The 15620-nt window shown below is 40.9% G+C and overlaps 1 protein-coding gene across 3 annotated transcripts in view; it reads left to right on the top strand.

Annotated features, from left to right (window-relative positions):
- The window catches only part of ZFYVE9 (zinc finger FYVE-type containing 9), a 219099-nt gene extending 204272 nt beyond the window's left edge, over window positions 1-14827 (top strand). For all 3 annotated transcript variants that reach the window (XM_060624561.2, XM_060624560.2, XM_060624559.2), the window contains 6 exons: window positions 1220-1370; window positions 3840-3920; window positions 6340-6502; window positions 9553-9658; window positions 12456-12632; window positions 14252-14827. In XM_060624561.2, the coding sequence (XP_060480544.1) occupies window positions 1220-1370; window positions 3840-3920; window positions 6340-6502; window positions 9553-9658; window positions 12456-12632; window positions 14252-14413 (840 nt within the window). In that variant the 3' untranslated portion in view covers window positions 14414-14827. The remainder of the gene's footprint in view (window positions 1-1219; window positions 1371-3839; window positions 3921-6339; window positions 6503-9552; window positions 9659-12455; window positions 12633-14251) is intronic.
- Window positions 14828-15620: the final 793 nt, after the last annotated feature.

The following is a 15620-nucleotide window of genomic DNA, read 5'->3' as shown; positions in this document are numbered from 1 at the left end:
AACCATAAAACAGACTCTTAACAATAGAGAACAAACTGAGGATTGATGGAGGGAGGTGGGAAGAGGATGGACTAGATGGGTGATGGGCATTAAGGATGGCAGTTGTGATGAGCACTGGATGTTATCTGTAGTGATAAATCACTAAATTCTCCCGAAACTAATATTACACTATATATTAACAAACTGGAATTTAAACAAAAACTTGAAAAAAAAAGAACAAAGCAACATATTAGTGATTTCTTAGAAGATTTCAAACAAGTTAGTAAAACTAAGAAACAATGGAGTATATTTCTAGAGGAAAACCCTCACTCCTTTGTGCAAATATGAAAAAATAAGGCAGATGCACTTACATATGGGACATTCTTTTGACTTAGAATTTCAGTGAATATGTCCTCAGAGAATCTAGTGGGTAGGAGGAATTACTGTAATTAACTAAACTAATGTTACTTGAGTTCAGTACAGCAACAAAAGGACCAAAAAAAAAAAAAAATGAATGCAAATATGTCTTGTGCTTATTTAGGTTATAATATAAATCACCTATAAAGTGTAAAGAGAATTTTTGTATATGTTGATTTCTTTTTTTTTTTTTCAATGTTTATTTTTGAGAGAGACAGAGCACAAGGAGTGGGGAGGGGGAGAGAGAGAGGGAGACACAGAATCCAAAGCAGGCTCCTGTCCCTGAGCTGTCAGCACAGAGCCTGATGTGGGGCTCAAATCCATGACCTAAGCCAAAATCGGATGCTTAACTGACTGAGCCACCCAAGTGCCCCTATATGTTGATTTTTTTTATTTTTTATTTTTTATTTTTTATTAAAAAAAAATTTTTTTAACGTTTATTTATTTTTGAGACAGAGAGAGAGACAGAGTATGAACGGGGGAGGGTCAGAGAGAGAGGGAGACACAGAATCTGAAACAGGCTCCAGGCTCTGAGCTGTCAGCACAGAACCGGACACGGGGCTCGAACTCACTGGCCGCGAGATCATGACCTGAGCGAAGTCAGACGCTCAGCCGAGCCACTCAGGCGCCCCGATTTTTTTTTATTAATGGTGACTGATGTTCACTTTGTTTTCATTATTTAGTAGCCTCTTTGCCACTTTAATTGATAATAATACTGGTTTTTTTGCCTTTGAGAAGGTAAAAGAGTTGTGCTGTGTGAGACCCCCAAAAGTGCCCATTTTTGGCAGAATAAGAAAGTTAATCTTCTTGCATTTGATTACAGATGATGAAAGCCATGAACAAGTCCAATGAACATGTCCTGGCAGGAGGTGCCTGCTTCAATGAGAAGGCAGACTCTCATCTGGTGTGTGTACAGAATGATGATGGAAACTATCAGACCCAGGCTATCAGTATTCACAATCAGCCCAGAAAGGGTGAGTATTTGAGGTGATTGACATGGTAAGAATATAAAGTTGTACTGGACATGGGAAGTTGGATATCTCAGCCCCATAACTCTAACTTTCTAGCGAGGTGAATTTTTAAATTCACTTTGATGAATTTAACCTCTCCATCCTTATTTTCCAAGATTATGTTGACTCCCCAAATAGCCAGACTCAAAGTTGCACATGGAATCTCTATTATTGAGGAGAACATGTTGAAAATTCTGTATCAGGATATTGTCATGGCCAGAACTGGTATTTGAAAGTAGGAAGAGTAGGCCCCTTAGTGAGAATATACTTAGGTAGGTTTGAAACTTGTTGGATGACCATATCTAAAGAATGTTAATTAATAGGTTGACTGAACTCTGAAAGAAGGCTTCTTGGTTCAGTGGCACTCGTAATGTGGGCTCATCACTTAGGAGATTGTTAGAAATGAAGGATCTGTACCCAAGATCTGCTAAATTACAATTTGCATTTTAATAAGGTCCCTGTGTTAAATGCACATTGAAATATAAGAAGCACTGTTTAAGGTGGCATTTCTTAAGATGTCTTATCAGGTTCTAGGGTGTTAAAAAGTACTCACATAAATGAAAGTCTTGCTTATTAGTACATTTAACTGATATTCCTGGGTTACAAGTTTAAACAGATTTCTTCACTATAGGACTTTTCAGAGCCTTTAACAAGGTGATATGATTTGCGTTTTTCCAAAAGGAAGATAGTGCCTGGCCCTTTGCAAATTTAGTTGACCATGAATCTGGTTTTTCCCTCAGAATATCTTCCATAACTAACTTTCTTTAGTATGCCTTATGAAACACTTCTCTAGTTGACAGTGACATAGGTCACTGTCCAATATATTTTATAAATCAATTGTTTAGTAAAAGCATAAAAGGTCTTTGTCACATGTATATTCAACATATATCCAAAATAAGGTAGGTGATAAATCCACAATGCTCTCTGTTAGATCACACCTGGAATATTTGAAATAAGTTCTGGATATCATTAATGTAATTGATGATATCCATTGATAAAACTGCAGGTTCTTCTAAGGATGGTTCAAGACCTGTGAAAATCTGGAAACTAGGTCAAAAGAAGACCTTTTGAATATAGTATGAATGTGTAATCTGGAAAAGTATAGATTGGCAGAGGGTGAAAAATAGCTGTCTCTATTTTTAAGGTTTTCCAGTGTGTGGAAATAACATCCAGCTTATTCTCTATAGCTACAAAAGGCCAGAACCAGCACTACTGGGTCAGAGTTAAAAGGATCTAGGTCTGGACTCAGTTTGAGAGCACATTCTGTAAGGCCAAGAGTTATCCAGAAGTAGAAGGGGCTGCCTAGTGCCATTGTGGGCTCCTTGTCACTAGAAATCTTTGACAAAGCCTGGATGTTTACCTGTTAGAGATATTGCAGGGCCAAGGGGCAGAAAGGTGGATTAGCTTAGTCCAATTTAAGATGTGGAGGAACATAGAGGCTCCTGGCTGGCTCAGTTGGTGGAGCTATGCAGCTCTTGATCTTGGGGTTCTAAGTTCGAGCCCCACGTTGGGTGTGGAGATTACTATAAAAAAAAATAAAATCTTGGGGTATCTGGGTGGCACAGTTAAGCGTCCAACTCTTGATTTCAACTCAGGTCATGATCCCAGTATCGTGGAATCAGGCCCCACATTGAGCTCTGCCTGCTTAGGGTTCTGTCTCTCCTTCCCTCCCTCCTTCCCTCTCCCCTGCTTGTATATGCATACTCTCTCCATGTAATAAATACGTAAATAATTTTTTAAAAATCTTAAAAAATGATATGGAGGAGCATAGTGAAATTTTCTTAAAGCTAAATGTAATTAAATATTCTTTTTTTCATGAAGAGGTAATGGTAATGTGTTGGTCTTTTCAATAGGTATTTATTTATTATATTTTTTAAAAAGAAATCCACTCATAAATAAAATGGTTGCCAACCATATCTCTATCTTCAAAATATATTTTATCTGAAAAATAAAGGTATTAGATCAGCCATCACTTTTCTGTGAATGGCTAGGTGATATATTAGGTATTGCAAGCCTGTGGTCTTTGTCCCCAATTACTCAACTCTGATACACTTCAAAAACTGCCATAGACAATATGTAAGTGAGTAGAAATGGCTGTGTTCCAATAAAATTTTATTTTCAAAAACAGGCTGCAGGCCAAACAGGCTGTAGTTTGCCGAGCCCTAGACTGGACCACTAAGATTCCTTTGCTTGTAAGATTCTTTAATTCTTGATTGGAGGGAGAGGAAAACGAAATGGGGAGTGTATCTTAAAACTTCATTCCCAAAGCATCAGAATTATTGGTTACTTGTATATTGTGGTGTATAGAGTCGTTGTTTTTTGTTTTCTGTATGATGATGGTTGGGGTTACCAACTACCAAATATTTCAGTATTGTTCTGAGTCTTTTGATCTCAGGGCCTATCTTTACTAAACTATTTATATTACTATTTTAGTGACTGGTGCCAGTTTCTTTGTGTTCAGTGGTGCTCTGAAATCTTCTTCCGGATATCTTGCCAAGTCCAGTATTGTGGAAGGTAAAGAATAAGTTATTTATTGCCTGTGTTTAGTTCAGGCCTAATTATACAACTTAAAAAGCAAGGGATGTTGGGGTACCTGGCTGGCTCAGTTGGTAGAGGATGCGACTCTTGATCTCCAGTCGTAAGTTCAAGCCCCATGTTGGGCATAGAGCTTACATAAAAAATAACAATAATAATAAAAGTTTAAAAAAAAATAAAAAACAAGGGATGTTAAGTGAAACCATCACACTTTTACGGTAGACTTCTTACTCCTATTATGTATCCAATAGCATCTTACTCTTCAGCTAATTAATACTGTCATATAGGTACTTAGGTCTCTAAAGAAGGAAGTAAGTGGTACAGATCTCATGGGACAGTGACAGAAAAATTAAGAGATGGCCTTTCAGAGCTCTGGGAGAGGGTACCCAAGGGGACATAGTCTGAGTTCAAATATATCACTGGGCTCATATCTGTAAACATGTAGATGAAGTTCAGTCTGGCTTAACTCACAGGAATGTGCATTCATTATTTGGGGTGCAGAATGGTATGTGCTTGCTGCTGGTTTCCTATAATTAGATTAGACATGACACATATCCTGAAAAAAGCTTATTAAATGAGAGTTGATGGAAGGCTGATGAGCATACTGTGTATTTTCTTTATCAGTTGATTCTTCCTATATTTTGATCTGGTTACTCTTGTTGCATAACAAATTAACCCAGATCTTAATGGCTTGAAACAGTTATTTTACCATGCTCACCGATTGCTCTGGGTCAGAAATCTTGACAGGGTAATGCAGGGACGGCTTGACTACATGTCCAGGGCCTTGGTTGGGATGGCTTGATGGCTGGGAGCTAGAACTGTCTGAAGGTTTATTTATTCCCATGTCTAGGGCCGTGGGATGATTTAAAGACTAGGAATGGTGACTGGAGTACTCACACTTTGACTTTTAGCATGCCATGGCAGCCTTGGGGGTAGCTGGACTTCTAACTCCAGCCACACGTCTAGCAAAGGGCAGAAGCCATGTTGCTTCTTATGACCCAGTCTTGGAAATCACACCGTATCACTTCCGCCATACTCTAGTGTTGGAAATAGTCATAAACCTTCCCAGATTCAAGGGGAGAAGAATTAGACTCCATTTCTTAATGGGGAATTGGGAAGCATTGTGAGAAAACACGTGAGGTCGGAGATATCGTGGTCACTTTTGGAAAGGACAGTCTGCCACATATGACATGTTTTCATTCCCGAAGTAGCCTAACTCCAGCCCCTAAGAGCAGTCCTTCCTGGGGGTGGAGTCCAGTGTGTTAACTGAAATACATAGACCATCTTACATATGTTAATAGATACTGGCTTTGACTTCCTTTACTGGTAAGCTTAATGAAAAAGCAAGTGGAAAGCAAAGTACATTACTATTTTACAACTAAATTTCACAACTTTGACCAGCAAGTAGAAGCATGCTGTTAAAAAGTTAAGAAATCTAGGAGTTAAATAATCATTTGGTCTTAAGTGACTAATTAATACCTATGTGATCAAGTATTGACTACATTCAAAATGTGTCTTGACAAGATGATTAAAAAACACCTTTTAAATGTTGTGGAAATAATCATTTGAATGGACACAGATCCTTACAAATGCGATGTGTTTAAAAGTTACGTCTATATCTTTGGATTAGGAAATTTTTAGTTCTTGTATTTTACTCTGTCAGTTGAGCAATTAGCTGCTAGGAAATTTTTATGAAGCTTTTTAGAAATTATCTTAGTTGACAAAATTTTGTGTCAGTGAAGCAGGGCAGTTGCTCCACATGTGACAACTTTCACACTGAATTCGGTGTCTGCTTTTGACTTGGGTAGGTAGCAGCCCCCAAATAGTTACCATGTGTTGGCTACATGGTGGCCCATGTGAAGCACATGTGGTAGGTTTGCCCTGTTGCTAGCCAGTACATGGATTTATTGCTTCTCGCACCACTGTTGTTTATTCAGTGATTTATTTAACAAACATTTCCTGGGCATTTACTGTATGCCAGGAAATCATAGTGAGGTGAGAGAGACAGAGGTGCAAACACAGAAATATGGTTAGAGCATGATAAATGCAAGAGTGAGAACAGGAACAAAATGTTCTGTCAGTCCAAAAGAGGGATGTGACCATGTGTAAATCTCCCCTTGAGCAGTCTCAGGAGAACTCAGCTGTGTCCGAAGTGAAATCGGCAGGCAAGTGTTTTAGGCAGAAGCGATCTTGGCATTTGCTTCTCATAGCACTTTGAAAAGTAAGAAGTTCAGCTCAAAGAACAAAACCTCTTTCTTTCTGTCAGCTTTAGAGAGCAGAGCAAAGTTTTACAGATAATCCTAGAGGGATTTGCTAGCTGCCAGGCACTGTGATTCATCTGCCCCTCTCCCTGGCTTTGCGTTGTTTCCATCTGTATTATCTTGGTGCTGATTCTCAGATGGCGTTATGGTCCAGATCACAGCAGAGAACATGGATGCTTTGAGGCAGGCACTGCGAGAGATGAAGGACTTCACCATCACCTGTGGCAAGGCAGATGCCGAGGACCCCCAGGAGCACATCTACATCCAGTGGGTGGATGATGACAAGAACGTCAACAAAGGGTAAATGTTTCTTCCCTTTCCCCCTTGGAGCATTTAGTTATGGTCTGGGCTCTGGGCTTTGTCTACACTGGTATTTATAACTTTACTGAACGCCCAAAGAGAAAGGACTGTTGTGTATATATAAGATAAAATTTTAAATTTCTAGTTTCTTGGCTTAGTTTCTGAAGGAGTTTCTCTGCCTGTTTTTGAAGAGGGGAGGAGGGAAGGAATTGATGAAACAAAACAGGCCTCTAAAGTTATTGAGATAATAGTAATACCAAAGCCCTTTCTGGTTTTATAAAGAAAGCCCTTTTGCCAACATTGTTTCATTTGCTATAATAACTAGCCTTGTTTTCCCCATATTATAGATGAGTAAACAAGCACCAAAAGGCTAAATGACTCCACAAAGCAAGGAAGTGGTGGGGCTGGGACCTAAAACCACCTCCTGGGGCTTCCAGTCCTGCGCTCTTTCCCATTACAGGCCCGCTCTACTCTGAGGGCTCAAGCCAACACTTTGGAGTCACTTTTGACACTTCTTTTTCTCTCACACCCTGTACCTAACTCAGCAGTAAATCCTGGCATTGTTATATTTTATAGTATATATTTGATATATACTGTTATATTTTACTTCAGCATGTGTCCAGAATCGTACTACTTCTCACTACCTCTACTGCCACCATCCTGGTTCAGGCCACCATCATTTGGTCTGGATTGTTGTAGGAGCCTCTGAAGTGGCTTGCTTGTTTCTACTCTTGACCTCCTCCTGCCCCCTAACCTAATCTGTTTCCAGTACAGCAGCCAGAGTAATGTCACTTCTCTGCTCAGAACCCACCATTAGCTTCCGGTATCATTCTGCATAAAAGCCAAAGTGTCTAAGGCCTCACACAATCTGTCCACCCTTTTACTTCACGGAAGCAACACCTGCCTTCTTGCCTGAACATGTCAACTCTACTTCTGCCCTCTGGCGTTTGCTCTTACTATTCTTTCACCTTGTACTCTGGCCTTGGATACAAGATAGCCAAATGAGTCACCCCCTCGCTACCTTCAAGTTTTTTCTAAAATGTGTTTTCTCAGTAAGGCCTTCCCTTGGCCAACCTATCTAAATTATAACCCTCCCATACATATTTCTTCTCTCCCACCCCCGGTACTTCCTATCCCCCTTCCTTGCATTATATTTCTCAAGAGAACTTATAATTCTCTAACATAAAATATACTTTTACTTATTATATTGCTCCTGGACTATAAACTTCATAACGGCAGGGATTTTTATCTGGTTTATTTATAGCTATATCACCAGAACCTAAAACACTGTGAGGCATCTAGTAGGTGCTTAAAAAAAAATGACTATATTATACATCATTGTATTAAGCTTTCTTTTATCCATTCATCCATCCCTTTTTCATTCCTTCCTTCAGGTAATAATTCTATGTGTAGATCTCTAGAAATACAAAAATGAATTCCACACACTCCCTGCTGATAAGTGGTTCAGTCTTATTTTGAAGATAGTTACAAATAAGTGCATCAAAGTATGGAAGATGCTCATAGAAAACTCTGTAGGAACACAGTGAAGATAAGAAAGAAAAGAGGAAGCTTGGTAGAGGTGGTAGGGTATTCAAGAAGACCTGCATAGAGAAATGGCCGCTGATTGATCTGAATCTGGTGAGATGAGTAGGTATTTGCCACATAGCTGTGGCAGAGTGGGCATTCCAGTCTGAGGGAATAGCAGGAGCAAAGGCAGATTGAGGGCATAGACAACATGGCACACCCGATTTTTAAAGAATCTTTTAAAGCTTTTGTTATTAAACAAAAATCGGTGAGTTTATTTGCCTATTTTACAAATAGTCCTCTATCTTCCCATACTTCATTGGAAATCTTAATTTCGAAATCAATTTGTGTTTAGTTGGAAATGAACATGGTTATCAGGACGAAAAAATTGATTACCTGAAAATCTGATGCCATAGGTATCAGTAACTGATAACAAGTAGGTTGTCCCTTCCTACAAGTGCCAGTGGCAGCATCTTAGAAAACAGGACCAGAACTAGTTAGGGAGGACTGTCAAATTCAGGGGTTTAGTTTGTAGTGTATAAATTGAGTATTTTCCAGCTTGTCCCTCAGTGTCAGGGTATCCTCTCTAAAAGAGTACTAATCAACTAAGAGTGGCCCTTTTTGACATCATGTCATGAGTTAGAAATTAAATTCAGTGTTGTTTAAATAATTTTAATTCAAGTGAATGAAGTAAATCCCTGATATTGAAGTTTAAGTTCAACTTGATCTTTTTACATGGAGATTAGAAAACACACAGATTTGAATCTTGTTAGGAAGAGTTTGGAGTCTTTGTGACAATTATTTTGAATCCTCATCAGAATGAGTGTCAATCTCCACCTGTTTATACTTGCTATATTTTGGAGAGGAAATGACTATAAAAAATGACCTTTCTGTTTAGGAATCTAGGAGTGATAATTTAGCACTAAAGGGAATTTGTTGTGATAATAGTATAAATACTTGTTCATGAGCTCACAACAGCACTGTCATAATTAACATACTGGTCAAGTAATTCTTTCAATCAGTAGACATTTATTAAACTCCCATGTTCCAAGCAGTATGTCAGAACTGGGAATACAGCACACAGAGGTGAGTGTATCATGTTCCCTCATCTGAAGTCCATCTGTGAGGCAGATCTGCAAACTTGTGTGAGTGTGATTGTTGTGTGGAGCCGCGTGTGTGACAGAGCAGAGGGGAGAGCAAGACTGGGTGGCCGTGCACTCACTGCAGGAAGGAATGCTGGGAGAAGAGGGCAGGTTTGAGTAAACGATTTTTTTACATTGAAAGAACCAGCTCCTGGAATCATGGCTCCTTTTTTATATGTGTTCTTCGAATTATTTCATTGCACAGGACCTTCCCACGAGAGCTCTATTCATGTACATCTTTGTGCAGTGTCTTTCTTGCTGTGATGTGTTGCTCAGATATGTTCAGCAAAGCACCCAGTGTAATTAGTAGCAAGACTTGATAAGAGAAGTGATTCTTCTAACTACAGGAGCTGCTTCCATCTCTTTCCTTTGCCTCTATTGTAGTGTTATAAGTCCTATAGATGGGAAGTCCATGGAGTCTATAACAAGTGTGAAGATATTCCATGGATCGGAGTATAAAGCAAATGGAAAAGTCATCAGATGGACAGAGGTAAGGAAATGAAACTTGGCATTCTTTTTTTTTTTTTTTTTTTTTAAGGCTTGCCTGAAAAACTTATTTATTTTTGAGAGAGAGAGAGAGAAAGAGAGAGAATGTGTACACGCACACCAGCAGGGGTAGGGCAGAGGGAGGTAGGGAGAGAGAGAGAGAGAGAGAGAGAGAGGGAGAGAGAGAGAGAGAGAGAGAGAGAGAGAGAGAATCCCAAACAAGCTCCACACTCAGTGCAGAGCCTGAAGTGGGTCACAGCTGTGAGATCATGACCTGAACTGAAATCAAGAGTCAGACGTTTAACCGACTGAGCCACCCAGGTGCCATGAAACTTGGCATTCTTGATTCTCTTTGAGCACAACTTTTTGTTAGGCTCAGACATACATTGTGGGCTGATTCTGGAGGATAAGGAAAGAAAAGCTCTCTGTTTACCTTCTATACTCCAATTCCCTCTGGTCTGTCTCTGCTCACCAGGAAGAAATGCCACCAAGTACAGCCTGTAGCAGTCTGTTGTCTCTTTTTTCTTATGAATGAGCTTTTAGAGATTTGTTTGCATTAGAATTCAAGAAGGATGCATCCTTCTTGTTCTACTCTTGCTTGTTTCTAAATGCCCCCTTGGAGCATTTAGTTATGGTCTGGGCTCTGGGCTTTGTCTACACTGGTATTTATAACTTTACTGAACGCATTATGAAAGATGGTATATACCATCTTTGCTTTATTCTTTAGAATATTGGGCTAGTTATGCGGTACTCACAGTTAAAAGTATTTTAGATAACATGCTCTTTAAAAATAGGCTTATGTCACCAATAAGAAAACTAAAGCTCAGATACTCAGCAACTTGTCCAAGATAACAAAACAAATAAGTAATGGCAAAGTCCTGTTTCAAACCCAGATCCAGCCAGCTCCTAAGCTCTTTTGCACTATGTGTTGCCTTACTTGAAATCTGTATGAGAGGCTAACCTGGGAATGAGAGGAGCCGGGCAGGGACCCTGTATGTGTGTAATATCAGACAAATCGGGAAGTTTATTCTCTGAGAATAAACAGGGAGGTCATAGATCTCTGAATTTCTTTTGAATCTCAGTTGTACTCTATAAAAATAACACATTAAATTCTAAGAACTCTAGAATTCCTTGCAGCTTTAAAAGTCTTAATTTTTTAAAAATGTTTATTTTTGAGATAGAGAGCACAAGTGGGGGAGAGGCAGAGAGAGAAGGGGACAGAGGATCCAAATTGCACTCTGTGCTGACAGCAGAGTGCCTGATATGGGGCTCACACTCACAAATCGTGAGATCATGACCTGAGCTGAAGTCAGACACTTAATCAACTGAGCCACCCAGGCGCCCAAAAGTCTTAATTTTTAAAAAAAATTCTGACTTCTAGCTTTTCCATTTTACACACAAGGTAACTCAAGCCAAGAGAAGTTCAATGCCTTACCAAAGTTCATTCACATAGCTGGTTTATGAGAGCAGGAGACTAGAAACTGTTCTCCGTTTCTCGACCTGTTGTTCCAAGTAACTTATCCTTCATACCACCAGGCTCAGTGTTTTCATATGCAGTTCAGTGGTCTTAGGAGCTTATTTTGTAATGATTATCCCTTTGACACATTTCAAGTAGTGCAGTCTGGACCACGTGGAGCTCCTTATCACTATTTGACCTATTTTCCCTCCCTTTTGCTTGCCTGTAACCCAGTAAGCCAGCAGTGTGACCCATCTCATTTGCATAATGTGAGAAAACAGGCTCCAAGAGACCTGGCAGAGCAGGGACCAGAGGTCTTCTGATGCCCAGTGCAGAGCTCTGCTTGTCATTTCACGGTGCTACTCTCACTAGTGCGTGAGCTTCAGGCATGTCCCCTTTGTAGTATTCTTTGTATAAGCCACTTACTGAGCAGTAAGCTAGGGGGCAGTATGTATAAGCATGGTGTTTTTGCATATCTGTATCTTCTCTATTATGCTTTTATATAATTTACGATAACCAGAGAAGATGGGGCTTTCATTTTTTAAAAAAAATTTTAATGTTTATTTTTGAGAGAGAGAGATTGAACGAGCGGGTAAAGGGCAGAGAGAGGGAGACAGAGGATCTGAAGTGGGTTTTTTTGCTGACCACAGAGAGCCCAGTGCAGGGCTCGAACTCATGAACCATGAGATCATGACCTGAGCCAGAGTCAGATGCTCAATTGGCTGAGCCACCCAGGTGCCCCAAGACAGGTGCCTTCTATTTTACAAAGGCATAATTGGACATTAAGAAGTCAAAGGACTTGCTCACAACCCTCCTCTATGTGACTAGGACTTGGGTCTCTTAGTTCCAATCTTGCTGTGCTTCTGATTCTGCACTGGCACCTCTGCACCTCTGCTCAGCTTGGTGCAAGGACACTAACTCAGTTTCCACCTCAGCAGTGGCATGGCCATGTGGCAGAACTCTGTAATGAGAGGCAGCAGACTCAGATTCTTGGCTTGGCCTTGCCTCTTTCTCTCAGGACTTTTGTGCACTTGAGCAAGTCACTTCTCTGAGTGATCTGTAACATGAAGGGGTTGGGTCACATAATCTGTAAGAGCTGTCCTCTTAGATTCCAAGATCATTTCCTAAGGAGACTGTGCATGTATAAGGATTGCCATTTAGAAGTGCACAGTGCTAAATGTAAGCCTTTTCTGGTTTTGAGTAGAACATATGATTATGACCATGGCTGAAACCAGGGAGATAGATAGGTCTTCCTGCACAGCAGGGTGTCGGGGTACTCATACACAGAGAGCTCATGCACATCTCCTGGGCGCAAGGCTAAAGTCTCTTTTGTTTGGGGGAACAGGTGTTTTTCCTAGAAAATGATGACCAGCACAGTTGCCTGAGTGATCCTGCAGATCATAGCCGATTGACTGAGCACGTTGCCAAGGCTTTTTGCCTTGCTCTCTGTCCCCACTTGAAGCTTCTGAAGGAAGATGGAATGACTAAACTAGGCCTACGTGTGACACTTGACTCAGATCAGGTAAGAAGAGTCTTAGGTAGCCTTGGAAGGTGGGCTTGAGCAGTGTCTGTATTTTCTGACATGTGACTTTTCCTGCATCAACCCAGAGACCTTAATTCTCTGGGCCTTCCTACCTTGCCCGTTAGTCATGTACCTAGATGTGCTGCTTAGTGAGACTCTCTCTGAACCATTTGAATCTTGGCTTCCTCACCTGAATGTCTCCCAAGGACTTACTTGTGAGTGTGAGATAAGGAGGGGAAGTGTGTGTGAGGACTTGCCACCCCTGTATGAATGGCACCAGTGCTCCTCTTTGAGACTCGCCAGTTCCACTCTTCAGGAATTGCTCTGCAACCTTTAGACAGCAAGTTCCAAGCTGTCCCATATCCTGTTTTGTTTTGTTTTGTAAGTTTGAGAGAGAGAGGGAGAGTGCACACATGCGCAAGTGGAGAGGGGCAGAGAATCCCAAGCAGGCTCCGCACTGCCAGCACAGAGCCTGACGCAGGGCTTGAACTCGTGCAACTTTCAGATCATGACCTGAGCTGAAGTCAGACGCTTAACCAACTGAGCCACCCACACGCTCCTATCCTGTTGTTCGTAATCCAGCTGCAGCAGGCTTCTGCTGCTAGGCCTCTGCACCTCTCACTCCTTAAGGTTTTTCTGTTAACATTTCTGTGCCAGTTAGTGGGTGAGGACTTGATGTGTTTCCCCAGTAGTTTTCCTGTCAGCTCGGGTCTCCTGTGGCCAGGCTTTCCTTCCTGTCTTACTTCATGTTTCTGTATGCTGTCTGTATAACAGTCCACACCTGCCCTACACCCCCCCTGCCCGGTCCCTTGTTCCAGTGTCTCTCTCCTGTGGCCTTGAACTCTAATCTCCATTTTGGATTGTTGTGACATGTCCCACTGCTCATGCTTTAAGGCAGTGTTGTGTCCCTATCAGGGAAAATGTGAAAAGTTGTGTCTGGTTCCACTTCCTGACTAGTCCTCAATCAACATACGTATTTTCTACTCAAGGTCTTGCCTAGTGTGGTACTAATACGCCTATCAGGGTAATACAAATGAGGTATCATGGTCTTTTCTCAAATGATACTGATAACCTTGTTAGAGAATTACCTTACATGCAACAATTAAAGAACAGGCATTTTTTTCTGCCTTTTGAGGGCGGGGGTCCTGTTACATTTATCTTTGAATTGCTGTGTATGTAGGTGCTCAGAAAATGGTCTGCGGGTGAACAGATGGACGAGAGAACAAATGTTCAGTTCCTGTTGTTGGGGAGTTAGTTGTACCTTATATATTTTTAATTTTAATTTCCACAACCAAAGGTTTAGGTATTTCTGATATTCCATACCTCTCTATGCTGCCCCCCCCCCTCTACCCTTTCCTGGAAAACTAAGGCCTTAACAGGTTAGGTGTCTTGCCCAAGTCTCACAGCTACCAAGCAGCAAGGTCAAGGTCAGGATGAATAAACGACAGTATAATAAATAACAATTTAGGGAAGAGAAGGAGAACCTTGTGTTAACTGCTGTATGTCTAGTCCATGGCCAAAAAGGACATCTTTTCCAGCTCAGCCTCCTTGGCCCTCGAGCCCTCTCAAGAGGCCTTCTCTGTCCAGTAACCTGTCATCCCCTTCTTTCTGCACTCTAGGTTGGCTATCAAGCAGGGAGCAATGGCCAGCCCCTTCCCTCACAGTACATGAATGATCTGGACAGCGCTTTGGTGCCGGTGATCCATGGAGGGGCCTGCCAGCTCAGTGAGGGCCCCATCGTCATGGAACTCATCTTTTATATTCTGGAAAACATCGCATAGACAGAGGACTTCATTGTTTGTCTGTTGAGACCTGTTACAACAGCAGTCATACCCAAATCATTTGCACTTTAGAACTGGAAGATTAAGCTTTTGTTAACACTATTAAATGGGGGGTGGGGTGGGAGTGGGGGTTGGGGCCAGGGTGGGAAAGGGTGGTCGGGGGGACAGATGTTCCATAATTCTGAGTCTTCTATGCATTGTCCACCAAGAAGATCTGGGCAGCTTCTGTTACTGCACAAGTTATGCTATCCTTGCCGCTAATCCCCTTCCGTTACTGTTTAGACAAAAATTCTGCTCCTGTTTTAAGATTTACTTACGGTCTTGTGCTCAGAAATGCGCAAATGGGTATAACCATCACCAAGGATGGGGCTGGGAGGGCAGAGGGGAAATAAAAAATGAAGCATTGGTCTTGCACTTTTTGTACAGAATTGATATAAAAAGGAGAATTCCACTGGTTTTGTCCCGCTTACATCACAGTGACTTCAAGTAGAATTTACACTTAGATTTCTATTTGTTTTTTACCAGATTATTCACTGAAGTGAATCAGAGACCCAGCGGATTATCTCTTCTATCCAAGGAAAAGCGACTCAGTGTAAATGAGGTCGCTTGGATAGCAGAGCCAAGTTCAGGATTACTCAAGATCTGCCCGAGTGAATGGCAGGTACTGAATTGAGTCTTTCTGTGAAAATAGAATATATTCAAGACATTTTTAGTTAAACACTAGAGGTTTTTTTTAAAAAAAAATATTGAGAAATAATTTAAACTTCCAGGAAAGTTGCAAGTATAAGAAAACCTATGTACACTTTACCTAGATTCACCTATTGTTCACATATTAACATTTTGTCACATTTGCTTTAAGATATCTGAGAGTAAGTTGCATGTATCATAGTCCTTTACCCCTAAATAATGTTCATTTCCTAAAAATAAGGACATCTTCCTGCATAACTGCAATTTCAGCCAATTTAACATTAATAGGACACTTGAACCTAGCATCTCTCCAGTCATGCCCTTTATAGCCTTTTCTCTTGCAGTAAAGCTTCCAGCCTAGGATCAGACTTGGCAAGTAGCTTTCCTGACTCACCTTTGTGACATTGATATTTTTGGTGAGTATAGGATCCCCCACCCCATTTACAAGTTTTTTTAATGTTTATTTATTTTTGAAAAAGAGGGAGAGACAGAGCTTGAGAGGGGAAAGGCCAGAAAGAGA

The sequence above is a fragment of the Panthera onca genome, chromosome C1 (genome assembly GCF_046562875.1).
Source record: "Panthera onca isolate mPanOnc1 chromosome C1, mPanOnc1 haplotype 2, whole genome shotgun sequence".
Classification (NCBI taxonomy): Eukaryota; Metazoa; Chordata; class Mammalia; order Carnivora; family Felidae; genus Panthera; species Panthera onca.
The sequence above is the reverse complement of the archived record's forward strand: the minus strand, read 5'-3'. Positions and strand labels throughout refer to the sequence as shown.